We start from the raw sequence: 23,649 nt of genomic DNA, 5'->3' as shown, positions 1-23,649 counted from the left end.
CGGCAAAGGATGACGTCACCCCATTCAAAGTGAATGGGGATGCGTTAACCCTGACGCGTCAACGCATTCCAACGCAACAATGTGGGTGAGCTGTAATAACCTGTTTAATATGATTATCATGAAAACAATTGCTGAAAATCATCAGAATAACAACACATATAAAATTACATAAACAATGCTAACACAAAACAGACCTGCACATGTGTAAGTGTGCTCACATGGACCGCCTTCTCAGTCTCTGTCTTACTGCCATGACTGGTCTCTCTAAAGCAGTGGGTCCCTCAGGTGCTGTTGTAACAAAGACAAAGTCGGCATGACTCAGGTTGAAAGAAAGGTCTTCTGCTGATGGACTGGTTGACTGGGGAGAAGCAGAGGTCAGGGAGAGATGCCTACTGGTAGGCAGAAACCCAGAATCTGTCAGGGACTCAGATGACTTGAATGGGGGAAGGGCAAAGCTTACGGAACAATGTGACCCGGAGTCCATAACTAAGTCTTTAAGGCCAGAGTCTACGGAGGTGCGTTTACTTAACTCCGAGAACTTGAGTAGTCCAGCCCTGATTTGCTCCGTCGTGTTTTTGCCCCAAATTGCTCGGTAGCACTTGGGTATGAAGTGACAGAATATGATGCCATAGTTGGAGACTAAGATGGCGGAGGCCTGTACGATGGGGCGTGATTCGTTTTTGGTGATATAGATGGGGATGAAGCAGAGCCACACAAACAAGTGGATAAGCATGCTGAAGATGATGATGCCGGTCTCGCTGAAGTCGTGCGGCACCTTCCTTCCTTTGAAGGCCAGTAGGAAGCAGATGAGTGCTAACAGAGCGATGTAGCCGTGCATCACCCCAAAACCCACATTGGAGCCCTCGCTGCACTGCAGAACATGGATCATGCTCTGGTTGGATGGGGGAGTCTGATCCACATCAGGGGTATCATAGATCAGCCAGAAGACACAGACCAGACCTTGAACAGAGGTCGCAAGGACCATAATAATCAGGGGCTTGTAGATCTTTTTTAGACGATGGTGTCTCACAGGATCAAAAGCCATGAATGCCAGGAACGTGCGGATGGCTTTGACCAAGATGCAGGAGACACAGAGGGTGAAGCCTAAGGCATACATGGTCTGCTGGGCTCGGCAAAGGTGGATGCTGGGTTCACCCATGAATAGAACCACACTTCCAAAACTCACAGCCAAACCAACCATCATGAAGCAAGACATGAGAAGATTGGCGGACTTGATTAGTACGGTGTTCCGGTAGACAATGAAACAGACAAAAACTATAATGAGAAGCAGCAGCCCAACGCCCACCCCCACTAGGAGAGCAATGGGATATGGGTCAGACCACTGCAGATACTTTACAGTGCGTGGTTCACATTTAGTCCATCCCTTCTGAGACCAAGTGTCATTAGGGCACGGATGGCAGTCATCTTCATCTGGAAAGAAAAAATGTATCCAGAGCTTGAGACAAGATTCAAAGGGATTTCAGTACATACAGATCAGATAGGTCAGACCCAGTGGCGTAACATAGTTATGACTTGCCCAGGTGCACACTATTATGACGGTTCCCAAACAATTTACAGTCCCATACCCCCTTTTTTCATGTTTGTAACCGCCACCAGGCCACCTCCTTCCGCGCAAATATTCTGCCTTTAACACTTAAAACTGTGAAGTTGTCACTAACCACCGCCCAACGTCCCCTCCACGCATATTCCCCCTGCAAACTTTTTAGATTGACATAGATATGTCTATGGCCCATGACCACGGGGCCCCAATACCCACGGCCCCAGGTGCAACCGCACCTGCTGCACCCCCTATCGTTGCACCCCTGTTAGACCATGTCAGGAGTTAAGGGTCAGCTATTTTAAAAGCCCTTCAACCCTCTCTTCAACTCTTCATGGAAATGCATGTGCTGTATACAGTTACATTTCCTAATTTTTAACTATTGCTTTTTGCCTACCTTTTCAAGTATAAACTTCATATCTGTTTTTTACACAAAAGATAATGAACAAGGAGTTATTGTCATTGAGTGTCTTGTTTTAATTCAAAACCTACCAGGGCGGTCTGAGTAGTACCCTTCAATACAGAGCGTGCAGCTGTAGCAGCAGGACACATTAGACACCTTTTTGGATGAGCCAGGAGGACATGGTGGTGAACACCGTGATACAGGTATCTGTTGGATTGGAAGTGATGTGACATTAGAATAGTATGACGGTATAGTGCATATGTACACTATTGGTATAGTGTAATAATGTATAGTATAATATGTGCACTGCTAGTATAGTATAACTGCAGTGAAAAATTAAATGCACAAGAGACTGCCTCCTTGGTTAAATTGTGTTCGTACATACAGTGTTGTTGGGGGTCGAAGTCCATATGATGTCATGATTATTGACAACCACTTTTTTTGTTTGTATGGTGAAGTTCCCTTTCACTTCAGCACGTCTGTGATCACCGTCTGGTTCCCACATGATGACGTCATAACCGTCTTTAAAGTCACCATCTTTATTGAAGAAGTGTGTCTTACCATCAAGGGTAAAATTCACCTTCTGGAGCTTCTCACGAAGCTGAAAAAAGGGAAAAGGTCAATAAAAAAACACATATGTACATATGATGCATGATATGATATAAGTAGCTTGGTATCTCATGGCACATTTTACCACTATATGGTGTGTATTTACATAATATAGATAACAATACTTTACACACTCAAACATTGTGTGACGCACCAAATTCTATAAATTACCTGAAATGGAGGGAAATTAGTGTCTCCTGGACAGAATGTTTCATTGCATCCAAGTAGTTCTTTAAGAGCATGAGCTATGCTCCAAATAGCCAACCTCTCTCCATAGAACAATGGAAGCTCTATGTTCTTCACCAGATAATCAGCATTGGGCCTACTGCAAACCTCTGGGGAATCAGCAGGGCAGTCTATCTTCAGCTGCTTGTACTCTTCAATGAAGTCAGGTAGGTTCTCTAAGTATTGCTCAAACCCAGTTATTTTTCCTGAGATGAAACTGAACCCAAGAATGTCTCCAACCTTAAATAAAAATATACAAATATATGAATATATGAATTAATTTCAATTCAATTCAATTCAATTTCATTAATATGAAGCTAAAACAATAAAGTTGTCTCAATATTATCAGAGAGCTGTATTTTCATAAATATTTGAGAGAAGAGTAAGAGTTCATGTTTGTCAGTAAAGTATCCATAAGAACAATTGGCCTCATTCTTGAACACAGTTAAGAACAATTTAGGAAGAAAGTGAATAAATAAATAAGCACTATACTCAATCGCTTGGAAACAGCCATAGTGGAATAGAATGGACACATCTACATTCTGCCACAGTACCTTCACCTCTGCACCAAGGAAGTTAGGTCGGTGTTTACTGTGTTAATCCAGATGTACGAGAATGCGCGTTTTATTTAAGGATCCTCATTCGGGGGAGCAGGGCTAAGCACACGGCTGTCTAAGAGTGTAGGCGTTGACGAATCCAGATATTTTCTTACGTTGGACTTTCAAAGTTCTAAAGGAGATGTTTAAGGCGATATTTATGAAAATTCAAGAATAAGGCCCAATGATTACTGCAGACACACCACCCACCTTGTCGATGTCCTTCATGGTTGCCACATCTGTAGACCTGGACCAAGCATCACTGGCAATCCAAATTCGAGTGGTACTGGAGTTGATCATCTCCTCAAACAGCACCTTCACCAGCTCTGGCCGGAGGACCACTATCACCACCTACGGTACATTTATTATTTTTTTTTTTTAGTTATCTATATATATATTCAATTATTTGTATTGGATTTCAGATGAAATGAACATAAAAATCTACAAAATCAACTCTAATAGAATATACAAAATAAAATGTAATAAAGTAAATACATATATTAAATAATAAAACCATAAGAGACAGCAAATGGGTAGGGGGAGGAACTGGGTTGGGGTGGAGGGGTGGGGGTGGGGGGGGGGGGGGGCTGTGTGTAAGGCTTTAAATCATGAGACTGTCCGAAGAGCATTCGTTATTGAAGTAGTTTAAAAATGGCTGCCAAACCTTGTGGTATTTTCTACAAGAGCCTCCAATGCAGAACCTCAGCTCCTCTAGTGTAAGGTGTGCTATAACATCCTTTACCCATTGGCCATGTGTAGGTGGGAGCCTGTCCTTCCTCTTGAGGAGGATGCATCTACGGGCTAAGAGAAATGCAAAAGCAATGGTGAGAAATGCAAAAGCAATGGTGATTGACTATTTGAAATTGGTATATCCTCTGGCATAACACTAAAGATGGCAGTCAACGGGTTTGGGGTACTGGCATGGCCACACATTTGAGAAACTGTATCAAAGACTGAGGACCAGAAGGGGGCTATTGATCGACATGAGAAAAACATATGAGATAAAGTGGCCGGGGCACTGAGACATCTCTCACAGGTGGGGTCTGTCTCGGGATACATTTTGGCCAGTTTGCTTCTGCAGAGATGCAGGCGATGTAGGACTTTAAATTGAAGTAGTCCATGTCTCACACAGAGAGAAGATGTATGCACCCTCTCAATGGCCGCCTGCCACATGTTATCCGAAATAACTGTACATTTCAGTTTTGATCAGTTTGCTTCACACTCAAGGCATTTCAGCAAAAAACAAAATGGTTATAAGCATTTTATAAATCATGTGTGAGAGCAAACATTGTATCAGGGCTATAATGTCAAATTAAAGAGATCATTGTTAGAATATAAAGTAAACTGACGGCTAGTAATTCAAAAAGTTCACTGGGCTACTAAATCTCTTTCACAGTTACAGAATTAAGTCAGACCCAACTCTTCCAACAACACTACTAAGACTTCAAGTCATGGCTATGAACTTTGTCTTCCTCAATACAAGCACTGCCTCTCCCTACCTGTGCATCGGAGTGTTTTATCTTCTTCGCCACCTCCTTGATTAGTTTCTTACTCTCCGCGTGGCCCAGATAGTGTGGAATGACATGCTCATAGGCCACACACACCCCAGCCTCCTCTGCATCCTTCAGGAAACGTTGGTGGATTCCCTTACCGTAGTCATCATCCATAGAGACCAGACCAACCCAGTTCCATTCAAAGTCTCTTATAAGCTCCACCATGGCCTCTGACTGGTACACATCACTGGGGATCACTCGCAAAAACCCAGGAAACTTCAGCTTATCGCTCAGAACAACCGCTGAGGATGTGGTGCTTATCTGAAGGACAATGAGAAATAAGCCAAAATCACTGAGGATTTGTGCACAAACACAAATACATATACAGAAAAAGTAGTTAACTAAATTAGTCTTTTTCTCACTTGAGGGAAGAGATAGAGGCTGAGAAGTTTGGCCACCGGGATGGTCAACAGAGAGTATCGCGCCCCTAAGATAACCTTAACTTGTGGTCGGAACTCAGAGTAATCATCCATGACAGGCAAAGAGCCGTTGGTTGACAGCATCTGTTCCACAGAGTGGAGAGCTTTGGTGGCGTCAGCACATGGGTCATAAACGGCATAACCCAGCCGAACACCAGGAAGAAAATTAGCTTCATTTATGCTGTCAATGGTGTAGATGGCAGCAAGCATTCGGACGAAGGAAATCTGGTCGAAACTGGCAGGTTAAAGAAGATATAAAATGTAATTACTGTAACACTGATAATGCTGCGGTACCACATTTAATAAGAACCACATTTTAATATACACAACATTGTCAGTGCCAAAATGTATAGATATGTATATCTCATACATACATATGCATATGAGATATACATATACTGTACTGTACATATTTGCTACAATTTCACAGACAGAGAGAAATTTGTAAAGAGAAAATTCATATTTCAGATGCATAAATGTGTGTGTGTGTTTGTGTGCTTGCACACATTGATAATACATGGATTCTCTGAATGTGCCTTTGAGGTGATCCTCCATGGCTCTACTCACTTGCTGCAGGTGAACTCCTCTGGTCGAACACGGTCCTGGAGGTTATCGATTGTGGAGTGAACAGAGCTTAGGATCCCTATGATAACATCTCCATCCATAAAGGCCTTAGGCGGAGAGATTTTCACATTCGTCTGGGAGACCTGGACAAGGGTTGCCCAGAGCACCAAGCTGAGGAGACGGAGACACATGTTGCGCTGCGTTATGTTGCATGAGAAACCGTGGCATTGAGATTCCTTTGAGAGTGGCTCTGTTTTATAGATCAGAGGAGAACTGTTGTTTACGAGAATGACGGCAGGTATGAGATAGCATCACTCAGTGGGGAGGAGGAAGAGCTCCAATACGATTTATGGGAAAGCACGTCAGCAATGAAGAAAAATCACATTCCACAATTAGTTTATGATGGCATGAAGAGCTTAAAGCTAAATGGGCTGGTCTAAACTTAGAAGTACTGTACATGTTTATTGTCATTGGAAAGTACCTGTCTTGTGGGAAGTGGGAAATTCACAGCAAATTTGGTCAAAAGTCTGCTAGATTTTATAACCTATAAAGATGCTTAAAGTTAGGTCACAAGGTAGATAGACAGGTAGATTAACATTTGTGGACTCAAACAGACATTCACACATGATTGTGATCCATTGGTATTTTAACATGGACACATTGTCATACAGTACAGTACAAATGTGTATTGTGATCAAAATCAAGAACTAGAGCAATTCACTTAGCACACAAACCACTTGAGGGCTCGATACTTTGCAGTTGTTATGGCAAAAGCACTTACTGCTATTACAGGTTGAACCAGCTGTGTCGCTGCTAAGACAACCTATTGGATATTTTTGAAACTATATGATATAAAAGTAGTTGGGCAAGGAAAAGGAGAAGAAAGAAAACACCAGCCCTCGCAAGGCCAGTCCACTGTGAGAATTCCAGAACTTTCCAACGGCCAGTCCGTGCCTGGGCAGAACTGTAGTTTAATGATGAGCATCTGTGTGGAACGTAAACCTTTGTATGAGGCATCTGAGGGAACATTTCAATTCTTTAGAATCCCTATGAAGATTTCATGTTGTGAAGGCAAAGGGCACGGTCAACAAATATTAAGACCAGGGACGTGCACAGGAGTGGGCTAATGTTGCTCGGGCAACTGCACGGGGGCATGCAGCGGCGGTTAGTGAGGGTTTAAAATGATATTGGCAAAATTTGCAATCAGGTGACAGGGGCATGGCAGCGGCGGTGACAAAAATTCATGTGTTGGAATACTTGCTTTAGCTCTCTCTGCTGTATGTATTCATCACACAACCAGTCATCTGAGGTTGTTCCTCTGATATGGTATATGCAGTCTCAATGCCCACTCAGATATCCATGCTAATCTGAAAAGACTACCTCCTGTGTAAGAGACACCGTTTCCTAAAGGCATCAAGAGAGTCAGTGTGCCATAAGGTAGATAGATAGTCATGCTGCTGGTGTGGCTGCACTGAGTCACATCAGGTGCCAGGCTCTGAACTGGAGGGACTGGAGCTCATGATGGGGGAGGACACAAACCTGCACGAGACAAACGGATGCTGTGTGGTTTGACTTGGACAGATGGTGGCAGTTTGACTCATGTACCAAGGAGAGGATTCATCAGTGCCCTTTGCTCTACAGAGAGGCCAGACAGGAATTATATGGTAATGACAATAATTGCACATTGCAGAGTATACAGTAAACACTCTTTAGTTTTCTTTTCTTCTATTTATTTTCATACAACACACGAACAAACAGCGAGCCATCCAATAAATGCAGTTTGCCCTAGTAAGAGCTAGTTTGTTAGGGCTGCCCCCTGTTGTTTGTCAGTTAACATTGCAATAAAGATAAACTACTGAAACCATGGCAAATGTTTTACACTCTTCTCTGAGGAAACGCCCAGTATTAGAATCTCTAAAATGTACACAGTAATTATGATTTTTTTCTTAATTGCATAATGCTTGCAGCCTGATGAGCTGCTGGAATATGGTTTTGTTTATGTTTAAATTTCATTATTTCTTTCTTTTTGTTGCTGTTGTGGCCTCTTCTGTGTTTTCCTGACTACCATGTATGGATCTTGTCATCAAACGGTTACTGTTCAAGTCCATACTGTAAACAGCGTTTTATTTTCAGCGTTACAGCGCCCTCTTGAGGTTATTGTCGTACCAGTACCACTCTATTCCCACACTACAGTTTTAAGAAGTTGACGGCCTGTGCCGGTCATGAAGCGAGCGCATATAAATTATCCTTTGAACACACTCTTTTGCCATGTACCTACGACGCTAGCACACACAATCATATAGCAGCCTACAAATGCACACGCACAGATCAGACTCAGATCTAGAATAATGCAAAGAAAACAAGTTCATATTAATTTTTAAACAACACAATACTAATGTTTTAACTAAAGAAGAGTTCAGAAATCAATATTTGGTGGAATAATCTTGATTTAAAATCACAGCTTGCATGTGTCTTGGCAAGCTCTCCACCAGTCTTTCACAATGCAGTTGGGTGACTTTATACTACTCCTGGTGCAAAAATTCAAGCAGCTCGGCTTTGTTTGGTGGCTTGTGACCTTCCATCTTCCTCTTGATCACATCACTTGTTTTTGTTGTCCTTTTTGGATATCCCAAACATGAGTAAGACCTCATCTGAAGCCCTGATGTTCCAGCTGCTGCTTCCTCAACCTGCACTACATCTGCACTGGATTTATAAGTTTCCTGAATGCATTTCAAAATATTGCCTTAATGAACAAAATTACCTAATGAGAAGTACATGCAGTGCATTTGTTTGTTCTGAAATTAAATTGTAATATGTAGGTAATTGGTTCAGGTTTTAAGGAGCGATACTAAGCCTACATCATCTGTACTGCATTGCAGTGCAATGAAATAATGTAATGAATTATATGCTTATAATTATAACGGCCCGCATGCATGTGTGTGTTTACTATCTGAAGTAGCACATCTTGATTACCATTCTGTCAGGGTGATTGATCGTTTTTCTTTGCTCTTCTACTGAAATCTTCATAGATGTATTAGTAGAATGTCAGTGGCATACTCCAATACAATTCTGTAAAGTTGAATCATTTTTTTATTTTTGTCTTTGCCTTTATGGTTGTGTTCAAGTACAGTGAGGGGTTTTGTTAAATTGAGCGATTTCTTGGTCCCGTTTTTTTTTCAGTGCTCCTTAATTCTGTTTTTCATGTACGTATGTCACCAACTTATAGGGCTTAAACTTTTCAATGAACACATACAAAAACAGAGAAAGTAGGGTACCGTTCACAGCAATGTTGAGAAACAGTATTTATCCTGCCTTCAGAGATTCTTTACCAAAAATTCTCTCTCCATTTTTTATTTGCCCCATACTGAAACAAGAGGCACTTGAGAGAGATGGGATTCACTACAAATTGTGTTGATAATGTTGGGCCCCACAAGATCAGTAGTTCATTGGGCTTCCAGGTAAGTGTGATCAGGGATGAAAGGATTTGTTGGAGGACAAACTTAACCTTCTATTCTGAGATTCTGAAACAATGCCAGCCACATTGGTTGAGATAATCTGTTGGTAACAATATCACTTTCTGTCCCCCACCCTCACTTAATTCCTTTCTCTTTCAAGGTGTTGAGTCCAGCATTCAATTATGAAGTATTAATACAGTATTAAATAAGAGTATTAATCAGTGAAGTTTATTATAAATGTACATATTATTTTTATAGTATCTGGTTAAATGCAAAAATCCATATTACATGTAATTTACACCCAAATATGTACTTATAAGTATCTCCTGTCTTCGGTATGGGACGCCGCTATATGATGTTTGCATATATTATGTTCATCTACCAAATGCATGCTGTGTACATCTACCACTTGTTGTCTCCTTTCCCCTTCTGCCACACAACCCCCCCCCCCCCCCCCCTTCCTATCTACTCCCGGGCTAACCTCAAGCAGAAGGGTCCCCCCTTATGTGCCGTGGTTCTGTTAAAGGTTTCTTCCTGATTAACAGGGAGTTTTACCTTACCCTGTTGCCATTGTGCCTGCTCTAAGGGGTCCAGGCACTGTAAAGCGCCTTAAGAAATTTGTACAGTTTTGGCGCTACATAAATAACATTGAATTTACGTAATTGAAACAATGCCAGCCACATAGTTTAGATAATCTGTTGGTAACAATATCACTTTCTGTCCCCCACCCTTAATTAATTCCTTTCTCTTTCAAGGTGTTGAGTCCAGTATTAAAGAATAAAAATACTAAAATAACGGAAGTATTAATCAGTTAACTTTATTATACTATATTAAACTTTAATATCCATATTATTTTAATAATATCTGGTTAAAAGCAAAATCCATATTAAATGTAATTTACACCCAAATATAAGCATAGATAGAGTAAATGTATTTCTAAATTAAAAAGTTTACTACATATTATATAATTACAAAGGTGAAAACAACCACATAGTTTACCATATGATATGAGACAACGAGAGAACAATGTAACAGTGTTAAGCCCTAATAAACTGATGTTTAAGAAATTGCTGATGAATATCATCAGAATAACAACGCATATCACATATAACGCAAATAACATAAACAATGGGATCACAAAACACACCTGCACATCTGAAGTGTGCTTACTTGGATCGGCTTCTCAGTCTCTGTCTTATTGCATGTCTGGTCTCTCTAAAGTAGTGTGACCTCAGGTAGTGTTATAACAGAGACAGAATCAGCACGACTCGGGTAGAAAAAAAGGTCTTCTGCTGATGGACTGGTTGACTGGGGAGAAGCAGAGGTCAGGGAAGGATGCCTACTGGTAGGCAGAAACACAGAATCTGTCAGGGACTCTGATGACTTGAATGGGGGAAGGGCAAAGCTTACGGAACAATGTGACCCGGAGTCCATCACTAAGTCTTGGGAGCTAAGGCCGGAGTCTACGGAGGATTCGCTCTGTCGTGTTTTTGCCCCAAATGGCTCGGTAGCACTTGGGTATGAAGTGACAGAATATGATGCCATAGTTGGAGACTAAGATGGCGGAGGCCTGTACGATGGGGCGTGATTCGTTTTTGGTGATATAGATGGGGATGAAGCAGAGCCACACAAACAAGTGGATAAGCATGCTGAAGATGATGATGCCGGTCTCGCTGAAGTCTTGCGGCACCTTCCTTCCTTTGAAGGCCAGCAGGAAGCAGATGAATGCTAACAGAGCGATGTAGCCATGCATCACCCCAAAACCCACATTGGAGCCCTCGGTGCACTGCAGCACATGGATCATGCTCTGGTTGGATGGGGGAGTCTGATCCACATCAGGGGTGTCATAGATCAGCCAGAAGACACAGACCAGACCTTGAACAGAGGTCGCCAGGATCATAATAATCAGGGGCTTGTAGATCTTTTTTAGACGATGGTGTCTCACAGGATCAAAAACCATGAATGCCAGGAACGTGCGGAAGGCTTTGACCAAGATGCAGGAGACACAGAGGGTGAAGCCCAAAGCATACATGGTCTGCTGGGCTCGGCAAAGGTGGATGCTGGGTTCACCCATGAATAGAACCACACTTCCAAAACTCACCGCCAAACCAACCATCATGAAGCAAGACATGAGAAGATTGGCGGACCTGATTAGTACGGTGTTCCGGTAGACAATGAAACAGACAAAAACTATTATGAGAAGCAGGAGCCCAACGCCCACCCCCACTAGGAGAGCAATGGGATATGGGTCAGACCACTGCAGATACTTTACAGTGCGTGGTTCACATTTAGTCCATCCCTTCTGAGACCAAGTGTCTTTAGGGCACCGATGGCAGTCATCTTCATCTGGAAAGAAAGAAATGTATCCAGAGCTTGAAACAAGATTCAAAGGGATTTCAGTAAATACAGATCAGACAGTTTAGAGTCTAAACTTTAGACCATGGTAGTAGCTAAGGGCCAGCTATTTTAAAAGCCCTTCAACCCTTTCGTACTCTTCATGCTGTATAAATCTACATTTCCTAATTTGCAAAACTATTGCTTTTTGCCTATACCTTTTCAAGTATAAACTTCATATCTGTTTGTTACACAAAAACAACAACGAGTTATTGTCATTGAGTGTCTTAATTCAAAACCTACCAGAGCGGTCTGAGTAGTACCCTTCAATACAGAGGGTGCAGCTGTAGCAGCAGGACACATTAAACACCTTTTTGGATGAGCCAGGAGGACATGGTAGTGAGCACCGTGATACAGGTATCTGTCGGATTGGAAGTGATGTGACATTAGAATAGTATGACTGTATAGTGCATATGTACAGTTTTGGTATAGTGTAATAATAATGTATAATATGTGCACTGCTAGTATAGTATAACTGTGAAAAAGTAAATGCACAAGAGACTGCCTCCTTGGTTAAATTGTGTTCGTACATACAGTGTTGTTGGGGGTCGAAGTCCATATGATGTCATGATTATTGACAACCACTTCTCTTGGTTGTATGGTGAAGTTCCCTTTCACTTCAGCACGTCTGTGATCACCGTCTGGTTCCCACATGATGACGTCATAGCCGTTTTCAAAGTCACCATCTTCATTGAAGAAGTGTGTCTTACCATCAAGGGTAAAATTCACCTTCTGGAGCTTCTCACGAAGCTGAAAAAGGGAACAAGTCAATTGAAAAACACTATATGGTGTGTATTTACATAATATAGATCATATACTCTACTAAAGAGAACATTGTGTGACACATCAGAGTCTATAACTTTGACAGGATCTAACCTTTGACTATTACCTCAAATGGAGGAAAATTATTGTCTCCTGGACAGAATGTTTCATTGCATCCAAGTAGTTCTTTCAGAGCATGAGCTATGCTCCAAATAGCCACCCTCTCTCCATAGAACACTGGAAGGTCTGTGTTTTTCACCAGGTAATCAGCGTTGGGCTTACTGCAAACCTCTGGGGAATCAGCAGGGCAGTCTTTCTGCTTGTACTCTACGATGAAATCATTTCTCACACCTGGCCCGATTGGTAGGTTCTGTAAATATTGCTCAAACCCAGTGATTTTTCCTGAGATGAAATTGAACCCAAGAATGTCTCCAACCTTTAATTAAAATATAAAAATATATTAATTCAATATAATTCAATTATTATTTATATAGAACAAAATCAATAAAATTGTCTCAATATAATCTGAGAGCTGTATTTGCTCAAATTCTTGTGATGACTTAGAGTGGCATTCATGTTGGTCAGTAGGGGGAGCAGGGCTAAGCACACGGCTGTCTAAGAACCCATTTGCAGGCGTCGACGAATCCAGATATTTTCTTACGTAGGTCTTTCGAAGTTCTAAAGAAGATGTTTAAGGCGATATTTAAGAAAATGTTCAAGAATGAGGCCCAATGTATACTGCAGACACACCACCCACCTTGTTGATGTCCTTCATGGTTGCCACATCTGTAGACCTGGACCAAGCATCACTGGCAATCCAAACTCGAGTGGTATTGGAGCGGATCATCTCCTCAAACAGCATCTTCACCAGCTCCGGTCGGAGGATCACCATCACTACCTAAAGTACGTTTCAGTTTTCACCAGTTTGCTTACATTTCAGCGAATAACTAAATGGTTATAAGTAGTGCTGTCAAACGATTAAAATATTTAATCGCGATTAATTGCATTTTTATCCAGGGTTCGAATTATCTTTTTGTCTCTAAGGGGGTCTCTACTTCATACCAAAGTTGGCTTACCGCGGAAAAAATCCCTTTAAATAGTGTCCTCTAGTGGGTTTTAGAAAGAGAAATTATCAAATTTAGAGTTAGAATATGGCACAAAAATAAACATATTAAAGATATCTGCTGATATAGGTGCCAATTTTACTGTAGCATGTTAGGGATTTGCAGCTCAAGTGAGTAGGTAAACATTGTAGGCTAGAGTTCACTTGCTAGTTATAGCTGGCGGAGCTACTGAATAGGGTAGCATACCCACAGGATCCATGAACCAGTATGATAAAAGAGAGCCACGACATCTATAATTAATTTGTGATGATTTAACCATTTAGTTTCTTTTGCTATTATAACTTAATGTGCTATACTTTTATATCCAGCAGCTGATTATGGAAGCTTTCACCAGCTTGGGTCGGACAGTCGCTCCAAGTCTGTTTACTAGACGTCAAACAGACTTGGAGCGAATGCTCGCGAGGCTCACTCACTCACGACCAAACACAGCCGGGCACTTGCCACCACAGTCTCAAACAGGTGGAATTCCTGTGCTACTCGAGACTATTTTATTTCCGAACTCTACATTTTTTACAAAATAGGTTCAGTAAATCGGTTGTTGTGTGAATTTGACGATCTAATAGGGCTAGAGACCCCCTCATATTTTTTACTTTGTTGCTTTCACGGGAGCTAGTCCTCACTCTATGGGAGCTCGGCTCCCTCTGGCTCCCACGTCATTCAAACACTGTTTTTGTCATAGTTAGCTCAAAATTAATCGCGATTAATCGCAAATTTGTATCTATTCTAAATGTCCCTTAATTTTTCCATCATTTTTTATTTTATTTTAATGCTCTTATCAACATGGACAAGTGGATTGGCTTGCTTTATGCAAATGTTTTATTTTATTGAAAAACAACATTGCCAAACAGGGCGGTACAAAATAAAATTATAAAGTGCACATTTCAGGTAAACAAGGACTCAGGCTATAGTGCAGTTAAACCATGGCTTAATATTTTCTTTTTTTCAAGTTTGCTGGGAACATAGTAGTCAGGCCTCTTATTTTTTACACAACGTTAATTGCGCGATAAAAAAATTGACGTTAATAATGCGTTAAACTGGCAGCACTAGTTATAAGCATTTAATAAATGATGTGTGAGAGCAAACATGGTAAAATATGTCAAATTAAAGAGATCATTGTTAGAATATAAAGTAAACTGACTGCTAATTGATTCTAGAATTAAAAGAAAAGTGCACTGGGCTACTAAATCTCTTTCACAGTTACAGAAGTGATTCAGTCAGACTCAACTCTTCCAACATCAGTTCTAAGACTTCATGTCATGGCTATGAACTTTGTCTTCCTCAATACAAGCACTGCCTCTCCCTACCTGTGCATCAGAGAGCTGTATCTTCCTTGCCACCTCCTTGATTCGTTGCTCACTCTCCGCGTGGCCCAGATAGTGTGGAATGACATGCTCATAGGCCACACACACACCAGCATCCTCTGCATCCTTCAGGAAACTTTGGTGGACTCCCTTACCGTAGTCATCATCCATAGAGACCAGACCAACCCAGTTCCATTTAAAGTGTCTTATAAGCTGCACCAAGGCCTCTGTCTGGTACACATCACTGGGGATCACTCTCAAAAACCCCGGGAACTTCAACTTATCGCTCAGAACAACCGCGGAGGATGTGGTGCTTATCTGAAGGACAATGAGAAAGAAGCCAAAATCACTGAGGATTTGTGCACAAACAAAAATACATATACAGAAAAAGTAGTTAACTAAATTAGTCTTTTTCTCACTTGAGGGAAGAGATAGAGGCTGAGAAGTTTGGCCACCGGGATGGTCAACAGAGAGTATCGCGCCCCTATGATAACCTTAACTTGTGGTCGGAACTCAGAGTAATCATCCATGACAGGCAAAGAGCCGTTGGTTGACAGCATCTGTTCCACAGAGTGGAGAGCTTTGGTGGCGTCAGCACATGGGTCATAAACGGCATAACCCAGCCGAACACCAGGAAGAAAATTAGCTTCATTTATGCTGTCAATAGTGTAGATGGCAGCCAGCATTCGGACGAAGGAAATCTGGTCGAAACTGGCAGGTTAAAGAAGAAAGGACATTATTGTAATAAAAAGGTAATTATTGTAACACCGATAATGCTGCGCTACCACAAGAACCACATTTTAAAATACACAACATTGTCAGGTCCAAAATGTATAGATATGTACAGTATATCTCATATATACATATGCATATGAGATATACATATACAGTACATATTTGCTACAATTACAAACACTGAAAGAGAGTAAGAGACAGAGAGAAATTTGTAAAGAGAAAATTAATATTTCAGATGCATAAATGTGTGTGTGTGTGTGTGCTTGCACACATTGAAAAGAAATGGATTCTCTGAATGTGCCTTTGAGGTGATCCTCCATGGCTCTACTCACTTGCTGCAGGTGAACTCCTCTGGTCGAACACGGCCCTGGAGGTTATCGATTGTGGAGTGAACAGAGCTGAGGATCCCTATGATAACATCCCCATCCATAAAGGCCTTAGGCGGAGAGATATACACATTCGTCTGGGAGACCTGGACCAGGGCTGCCCACAGCACCAAGCTGAGGAGACGGAGACACATATTGCGCTGCGTTGTGTTGCCAATGACGATGAGAAACTGTGCCAATGACATTCCTCTGAGTGTGGCTCTGTTTTATAGATGAGAGGAGAACTCTTGTTTACGAGAATGACTGCAGGTGTTAGATAGCATCACTCAGTGCAGAGCTACATCTTGATTTATGGGAAAGCACGGCAGAATGAAGAAATATCACATTCCACAATTAGTTTATGATGGTATTAAGAGCTTAAAGCTAAATGGGCTGGTCTAAACCTAAAAGTACTGTACATGTTTACTGTCATTGGAAAGTACATAACTTTCATTGGAAAGTACATAAATTTGGTCAAAAGTCTGCTAGATTTTATACCATATAAAGATGCTTAAAGATAGGTCACAAGACAGGTAGATTAACATTTGTGGACTCAAACAGAGATTCACACATGATTTTGATCCACTGGTATTTTCACATGGACACATTGTTATACAGTACAGTACAAATGTGTATTGTTAAAATATTAATAAGCACGCTAAAGTTGAAGAATGGACCGGAGGACGAAGTCAGGTTTCTGTAGGTTTATTTCAGCGTGGAGTCCCCCTCTCAGCTGCAGCTCAGAGAAAGGCCTACCTGATAGCAGAATGCAATGGCATTTATACATTCAGTCAGGTTACAGTACAGAAGGAGGGGGGGAGGGCCACACCCTTTAGGTGAGAGGAGGGGGGGGGGGGGTGTACAGTGAGGGGTTCACCTATGGGGGCATGGGGTTGATGCCAGGACACAAAGGACTCTAGCAGGAAGTGGGGGAGGGGAGGGGGGTCACATGTCAATTGCTGAGGGAGAGACAGACAGTACACATCCAGAGTAAGTTGCAGATACAGAACAAGTAGTTAATGTCTTACTACAAGAGATAGCAATATTTCAAGTTCCATCAGTATTGTGATCAAAATCAAGAACTAGAGCATTTCACTTTGCAGTTGTTATGGCAAAAGCACTTACTGCTATTACAGGTTGAACCAGCTGTGTCGCTGCTAAGACAACCTATTGGATATTTTTGAAGGCCATATGATAAAAAAGTAGTTGGGCAAGGAAAAGGAGAAGAACACGGCCCTGGGGGTTATCGATTGTGGAGTGAACAGAGCTGAGGATCCCTATGATAACATCCCCATCCATAAAGGCCTTAGGCGGAGAGATACACACATTCGTCTGGGAGACCTGGACCAGGTCTGCCCACAGCACCAAGCTGAGGAGATGGAGACACATATTGCGCTGCGTTGTGTTGCCAATGACGATGAGAAACTGTGCCAATGACATTCTTCTGAGTGTGGCTCTGTTTTATAGATGAGAGGAGAACTCTTGTTTACGAGAATGACTGCAGGTGTTAGATAGCATCACTCAGTGCAGAGCTTCATCTTGATTTATGGGAAAGCACGGCAGAATGAAGAAATATCACATTCCAAGGCTTCTGTCTGGAAAGCACGGCAGAATGAAGAAATATCACATTCCACAATTAGTTTATGATGGCATGAAGAGCTTAAAGCTAAATCAGCTGGTCAAAACCTAGAAGTACTGTACATGTTTACTGTCACTGGAAAGTACATGACTTGTGGGAAGTGGGAAATTCACATTTCACAGCAAATTTGGTCAAAAGTCTGCTAGATTTTATACCATATAAAGATGCTTAAAGATAGGTCACAAGACAGGTAGATTAACATTTGTGGACTCAAACAGAGATTCACACATGATTGTGATCCATTGGTATTTTAACATGGACACATTGTCAAACAGTACAGTACAAATGTGTATTGTGATCAAAATCAAGAACTAGACCATTTCACTTTGCAGTTGTTATGGCAAAAGCACTTACTGCTATTACAGGTTGAACCAGCTGTGTTGCTGCTAAGACAACCTGTTGGATATTTTTGTAGCTATATGATATTAAAAGGGGTTGGGCAAGGAAAAGGAGAAGAAAGGAAACACCAGCCCTCGCAAGACCAGCCCACTGTGAGAATTCCAGAACTTTCCAACGGCCAGTCCATGCCTGGGTAGAACTGTAGTTTAATGATGAGCGTCTGTGTGGAATGTATACCTTTATATGACACATTTGAGGGAGCATTTCAATTTTTTAGAATCCCTTTTAAGATTTCATGTTGTGATTAAAGGCAAAGGGTAGAGTCAATAAATATTGAGACAGATATTCAAAATATTTAATTACCCTTTGAAGCGGCCATGTTTCAAGTCCGTTAATGGTTATTGACGTTTTGCACAAAAAGCTTTTATTCTGACACTCGTGGGACTGTGGGCATGTCACGTGGGAAATGTATGAATGGATATAGGCACCTGAGCACCGGTGTAGTAGAATGGAGTATGGAGAGAGGGTGAGAGAAGGAGAGCACATTTTTGTTGACCGTCAAAACAATCCACTGGGATTATTACCTGTAACCTGATGCTTGCTTTAAACAATAAATCGAAGAACAAGAAATCAAACCTAAACGCAGCGGACCCTGGATTTGTTTATTGCGCGTCACACAAACTCAAACTCCTCTGCTTAGCCTCTCTGGCGGTAGTTGCCTATCGCCGCCTACATTGTCAACAAAAAGTGAACAACGATTGACCCGACAACGGACACTTCTAAGGATTACACGCACGACAACTTCAAAGACCAACCTCAAACGGGATCTTCAGACTGGTAGGCCGAGAAGTTGCATTCATTCATGCTGTGTGTAACGAAAGATAACGCAGTTTTGTTTGCCAACGGCGTGTCCATTGGGGAGCGCTGCCTCTTCATGTGAAGTTAATTGGATGTTTGCCGTCTTTGTTTGATGAGAACTGTGCGGAAACGTGAACTATATTGAATCTGTTGGACTTTTGAATTGTTGAACGATTGAGGCAACATGAGCGAAAAGGGCAAATCTAATGATGCAGCGCTATTGTCCACCAAACGAGAATCTAAGCTGACCGAAAAGGCCCTGGTTGGTAAGATTGAAAGGCTCCAAAAGGAACGAAAAATACGTGTAAATAAAATTAAAGAGTTGGTTCCTGAAATGAAAGAGCTGATGGAAAAGAACGAAAATGCACAATTGAAAATGATGTTAAAAACGTTGGTTCAGCACTACGACTCCGCTGTTGAGCTGCATGACGCTTTGATTCCCTTGTTGCCTGACGATGAACAAACTAAACAAAATGAATGGTTTTTAAGTATTCAGACTCGCAGCGATATATTCAGAGATGGTGTAACAAAATGGCTGCTTGAAAGTGACAATAATGATTCTCCCAAGCCTGACGAAAATGGTACCACTATGCAAGAAGGTCAAGAGCCCCAATCACCTGCAATAGGGCTCATCACAGCGTCAACAGACCCACAGGCCAATGTACACCCAGAGGACAGTATATCAAATGTGCAAAGCAGGGTGCCTTCACGTTGCTCGCGAAAGTCTGCAGTATCACGCAGCTCACAAAAGTCTGCGGTATCACATGCCTCTTCTGTCCGCATCATAGCCGAATCTGATCTGGCAGCACTAATGGCGCGACAGAAACTCTTGACGGACAAACACGCTCTGGAGGAGGAAGAGGAGCATATCCGCAAACGTAAAGAGAGACTAAAGCTGGACGAGGAGATTGCTGCTCAGGCTGCTAAAGTGAATGTGTTGAGATCTGCAAGCCTGACTGGCATTGAGAGCACCACCACAAAAGGGTCAGATGGCATGAACTCATACCTCCGTAAAGCTCAAGGGAACCCCATTGAATTCAATGTTGATGTAGCACCTTTCATTCCTCAGCCAAAGGAATCATCAAATAAGAACGAACAAGCCATTAATAGAAGAGGTGATCTAGCCACAAGGCCTAAAGTCAGAATGGCCGCCCACACTCAGGTTGAGCTTCCCGCCCCAGAGCTCCACGTACACCAGTCAACTCCTCTTGCTCATAATCTGTTGCAAAGTGGGATCACGAAAGGTCCTCCTGCCCATATTGGTGTAACTGACGTCCTTGGCATCATGAACAAACAAAATGAAATTACAACTTTACTGATGAAACACCAGCAATTCTCCTCCCTGCCCAAAAGGGATATCCAGGCTTTCGATGGCGATCCCCTGCATTACCACTCCTTCATGAGAGCCTTTGAGAGCGGTATTGAAAGCAAGTCAGATAGCTATAGCGATTGTCTGCACTTCCTCGAACAGTTCACTCGAGGGCGCCCAAGGGAGCTTGTGAGGAGTTGCTTTCAAATGGATCCCAGGAGGGGTTACGCTCAAGCAAAGGCCTTGTTACAAGAGCATTTTGGCAACGAGCAAAAGATCGCAGCTGCCTATATGAAGAAAGTTCTATCATGGACCCCGGTTAAGCCAGAGGATGTTGAGGCGCTGCATGATTACAGTCTCTTCCTCAGAGGTTGTTGCAACTTAATGAACGATGTACAGTACATGCTTGAACTGGATATGCCTGCTAACATGCTTACAATTGTGAGGAAGTTGCCCTACAGGCTAAGGGACCGCTGGAGAACTATAGCATGTGAAATACAAGAAAGGCGTCAGCAGCGGGCTACTTTCAGCGACATCGTTGACTTCACCGAAAAACAGGCAAGAATTCTAACGGACCCTGTGTTCGGGAACATCCAAGACACTCCACCAAGGACAGGCCTGAACCAAACCAGCTCAAAGCCCACGATGAGAACTAATAAAAGTAGTTTTGCAACAACGATGAACCCCATGGAAAGCGACATTGAAGTCTGTCCGTTTTGTGAAGCTGAACACACACTGGAGTCGTGTCCCCAATTGACGAAGAAGACTCGCAGCGAGAAACTTGCTTTCTTAAAGAAAAATGGCATTTGCTTTGGCTGTTTGTGTATAGGACACATCAGCAGAGATTGTAGACACCGTCTGTCCTGTCAAGTGTGTAGTTGGAAGCACCCCACGCTGCTTCATATTCACTCAAGGGAAGAGCGAAAAGAACTTGGAGAAGAACAGAGGCTAGGCACCTCACCAGGTAGAGCGTTTGTGTCCAGCGGTCTTACTGGGGCTGGTGATTACCACTGTAAGCTTCCCATCGTGCCAGTTCAGATTAAGTCGAAGAAAAGCAACAAGACTGTGATCACTTACGCCTTCTTAGACCAAGGTAGCACCGCTGTTTTCTGCACGGTGAATCTAATGAATAGGCTTAATATTGCAGGCAAAGGAACACGTATTCTTTTACGTACAATGGGCCAAGAGAAGGTGGTGGATACCTACGTGGTTAATGGGCTAGAAGTGGCAGGCATAGACAGTGAACAGTTCTGCCAACTGCCCAGTACATACACACAGGAAAGTATGCCCGTCAACCGAGGCAATATTCCACGGCAAAGTGATCTTTGGAGATGGCCTCACTTAAAACACGTCTGCCTGCCAGAAATCAACTCAGGAATAGAACTGCTGATTGGTACAAACGTGCCAAAGGCCCTGGAGCCACTGGAAGTCATCCGCAGCGTAGACAACGGGCCCTATGCCATCAAGACCATTCTTGGCTGGACCGTTAATGGACCACTGGGGGAAGACTGCGTCGAACTTGGCTTTGCCACAGTTAACAGAGTCTCCGTTGTGAATCTTGACGACCTCTGGCAGCAACAGTTTAAAACCGATTTTCCCGAATGCAGCCACGACGAGCAACCTGGACCGTCAAGAGAGGATCAAAACTTCATGAAGATGGTCACAGATTCTGCTGAACTTGTGGATGGCCATTACCAGATCGCCTTGCCTTTGAGAAAGGATCAAGTAAGCATGCCAAGCAACAGAAAGGTTGCAGAGCAGCGAGCTCTAAATCTGCAGAGAAGGTTTAAGAAAGATTCTGGCTTTAAACAGCAGTATATAACATTTATGGACAATATAGTTTCCAAAGGATATGCTGAGCAGGTCCCTGCAGAAGAACCATCCCGTCGTGATGGGAGATTGTGGTATATTCCCCACCATGGTGTTTACCATCCACAGAAAGGGAAGCTCCGTGTGGTATTCGATTGTGGAGCAAGTTTCCGGTCAGAGTCTCTCAATGCTCAGCTCCTGCAAGGACCAGACCTCACAAGCTCACTGATTGGAGTTATGACCAGGTTCAGAAAGGAACCAGTGGTGATCATGGCAGACATAGAGTCCATGTTTTATCAAGTAAGAGTGCCGGCCGAAGACGCAGACCTGCTGAGGTTTCTCTGGTGGCCAAACGGGGACCTCACACACGGACTGGTGGACTTCAGAATGAAGGTGCATCTCTTTGGTGCAACTTCGTCACCAAGTTGCGCTAATTTCGCCTTAAGAAAATGTGCCGAAGACAATGCTGAGCAATTCAGCCAAGAAGCAATAGAGAAAGTGTTGCATTGCTTCTATGTTGATGATTGTCTTGTTTCAGTGACAAGTGACTCAGAGGCCATTAAGCTTTACCATGAGTTGGTGTCTATATGTTCTAAAGGCGGCTTCAAACTGACGAAATGGATCAGCAATCGGCGTACCGTGATGGAGGCGATCCCAGAGGAACAAAGGGCAAAGAACCTAAAAACCTTGGACTTGGACCATGATCTACTTCCCGTGGAGAGAGTATTAGGGGTGCAATGGTGCATTCAGTCCGACTCCTTCAAGTTTAAGATTGTGGTGCCAGAGAGACCTATGACAAGAAGAGGCATTCTCTCCATCACAAGTTCAATTTATGATCCTCTCGGAATCTTAAGTCCTCTCGTCCTCACTGCTAAGATCATCCTGCAGAAGCTGTGTAGGAAAGAACTTGGTTGGGACGATCCCATTCCATTATCAGCTTCCCAGGAATGGACCCAGTGGCTAGAGGAACTTTGCCAACTTGAACAATTTGAGGTGACGAGGTGCCTGAAACCACCAAGCTTTGGGGAAGTGGTTAAGGCACAGTTACACCATTTTTCAGATGCATGCGAAGATGGTTATGGAGTTGTAACTTACCTGCTCTCGCAGAATGCATGTTCAGAGGTACACAGTGCTTTTGTTATGGGAAAATCTAGAGTAGCACCACTGAAGGCCATTTCTATACCACGCATGGAACTCATAGCCGCCACGATGGCCAGTCGCATGGATACATTCTGGGAGAGAGAATTGCGTATGCAGCTTCAGCCATCAGTATTTTGGAGTGATAGCACCTCGGTGCTGAAATACATCAAGAATGAAACTTCAAGGTTCCGAACATTCGTTGCTAACAGGGTCTCGGAAATTCTAAAAGTATCTGAGGTATCTCAGTGGAGGTATGTCAAAACCACCGACAACCCAGCAGATTTGGCCTCTAGAGGTGTGCGAGCTGACGCGTTCCTGAGGAATAAAACCTGGCTGTTAGGACCAGAGTATCTTTTACGACCCGAACAGGACTGGCCCGTGAACCCTGATCAAGCGAACGAACTTCCGCCAGATGATCCAGAGGTCAAGGTGCGTGTTACAGTGAATGCTCTTCACAGCTCAGAGGAAGTGGATGCTACCACCCGTTTGATT

General features: G+C 42.7%; 2 protein-coding genes across 2 annotated transcripts; both read right to left on the bottom strand.

Moving 5' to 3' along the window:
- Window positions 1–214: 214 nt before the first annotated feature.
- LOC308382829 (G-protein coupled receptor family C group 6 member A-like) lies at window positions 215–6,118 on the bottom strand (the record flags this gene model as incomplete). The annotated part of the gene is made up of 8 exons (XM_080860350.1): window positions 215–1,431; window positions 2,051–2,168; window positions 2,431–2,562; window positions 2,742–3,035; window positions 3,602–3,742; window positions 4,891–5,205; window positions 5,307–5,598; window positions 5,931–6,118. 8 exons carry the CDS (start codon window positions 6,116–6,118, stop codon window positions 215–217), a joined length of 2,697 nt encoding a protein of 898 aa, XP_080716476.1.
- A 4,714-nt stretch (window positions 6,119–10,832) lies between these two features.
- Window positions 10,833–16,269, bottom strand: LOC308382828 (G-protein coupled receptor family C group 6 member A-like; the record flags this gene model as incomplete). Its single annotated transcript, XM_080860349.1, has 8 exons — window positions 10,833–11,728; window positions 12,020–12,137; window positions 12,311–12,526; window positions 12,759–12,974; window positions 13,296–13,436; window positions 14,967–15,281; window positions 15,383–15,674; window positions 16,031–16,269. 8 exons carry the CDS (start codon window positions 16,267–16,269, stop codon window positions 10,833–10,835), a joined length of 2,433 nt encoding a protein of 810 aa, XP_080716475.1.
- Window positions 16,270–23,649: the final 7,380 nt, after the last annotated feature.

Source organism: Sprattus sprattus (assembly GCF_963457725.1).
Source record: "Sprattus sprattus genome assembly, chromosome: 2".
Lineage (NCBI taxonomy): Eukaryota > Metazoa > Chordata > Actinopteri > Clupeiformes > Clupeidae > Sprattus > Sprattus sprattus.
This window is presented reverse-complemented; position numbering and strand designations above follow the sequence as displayed.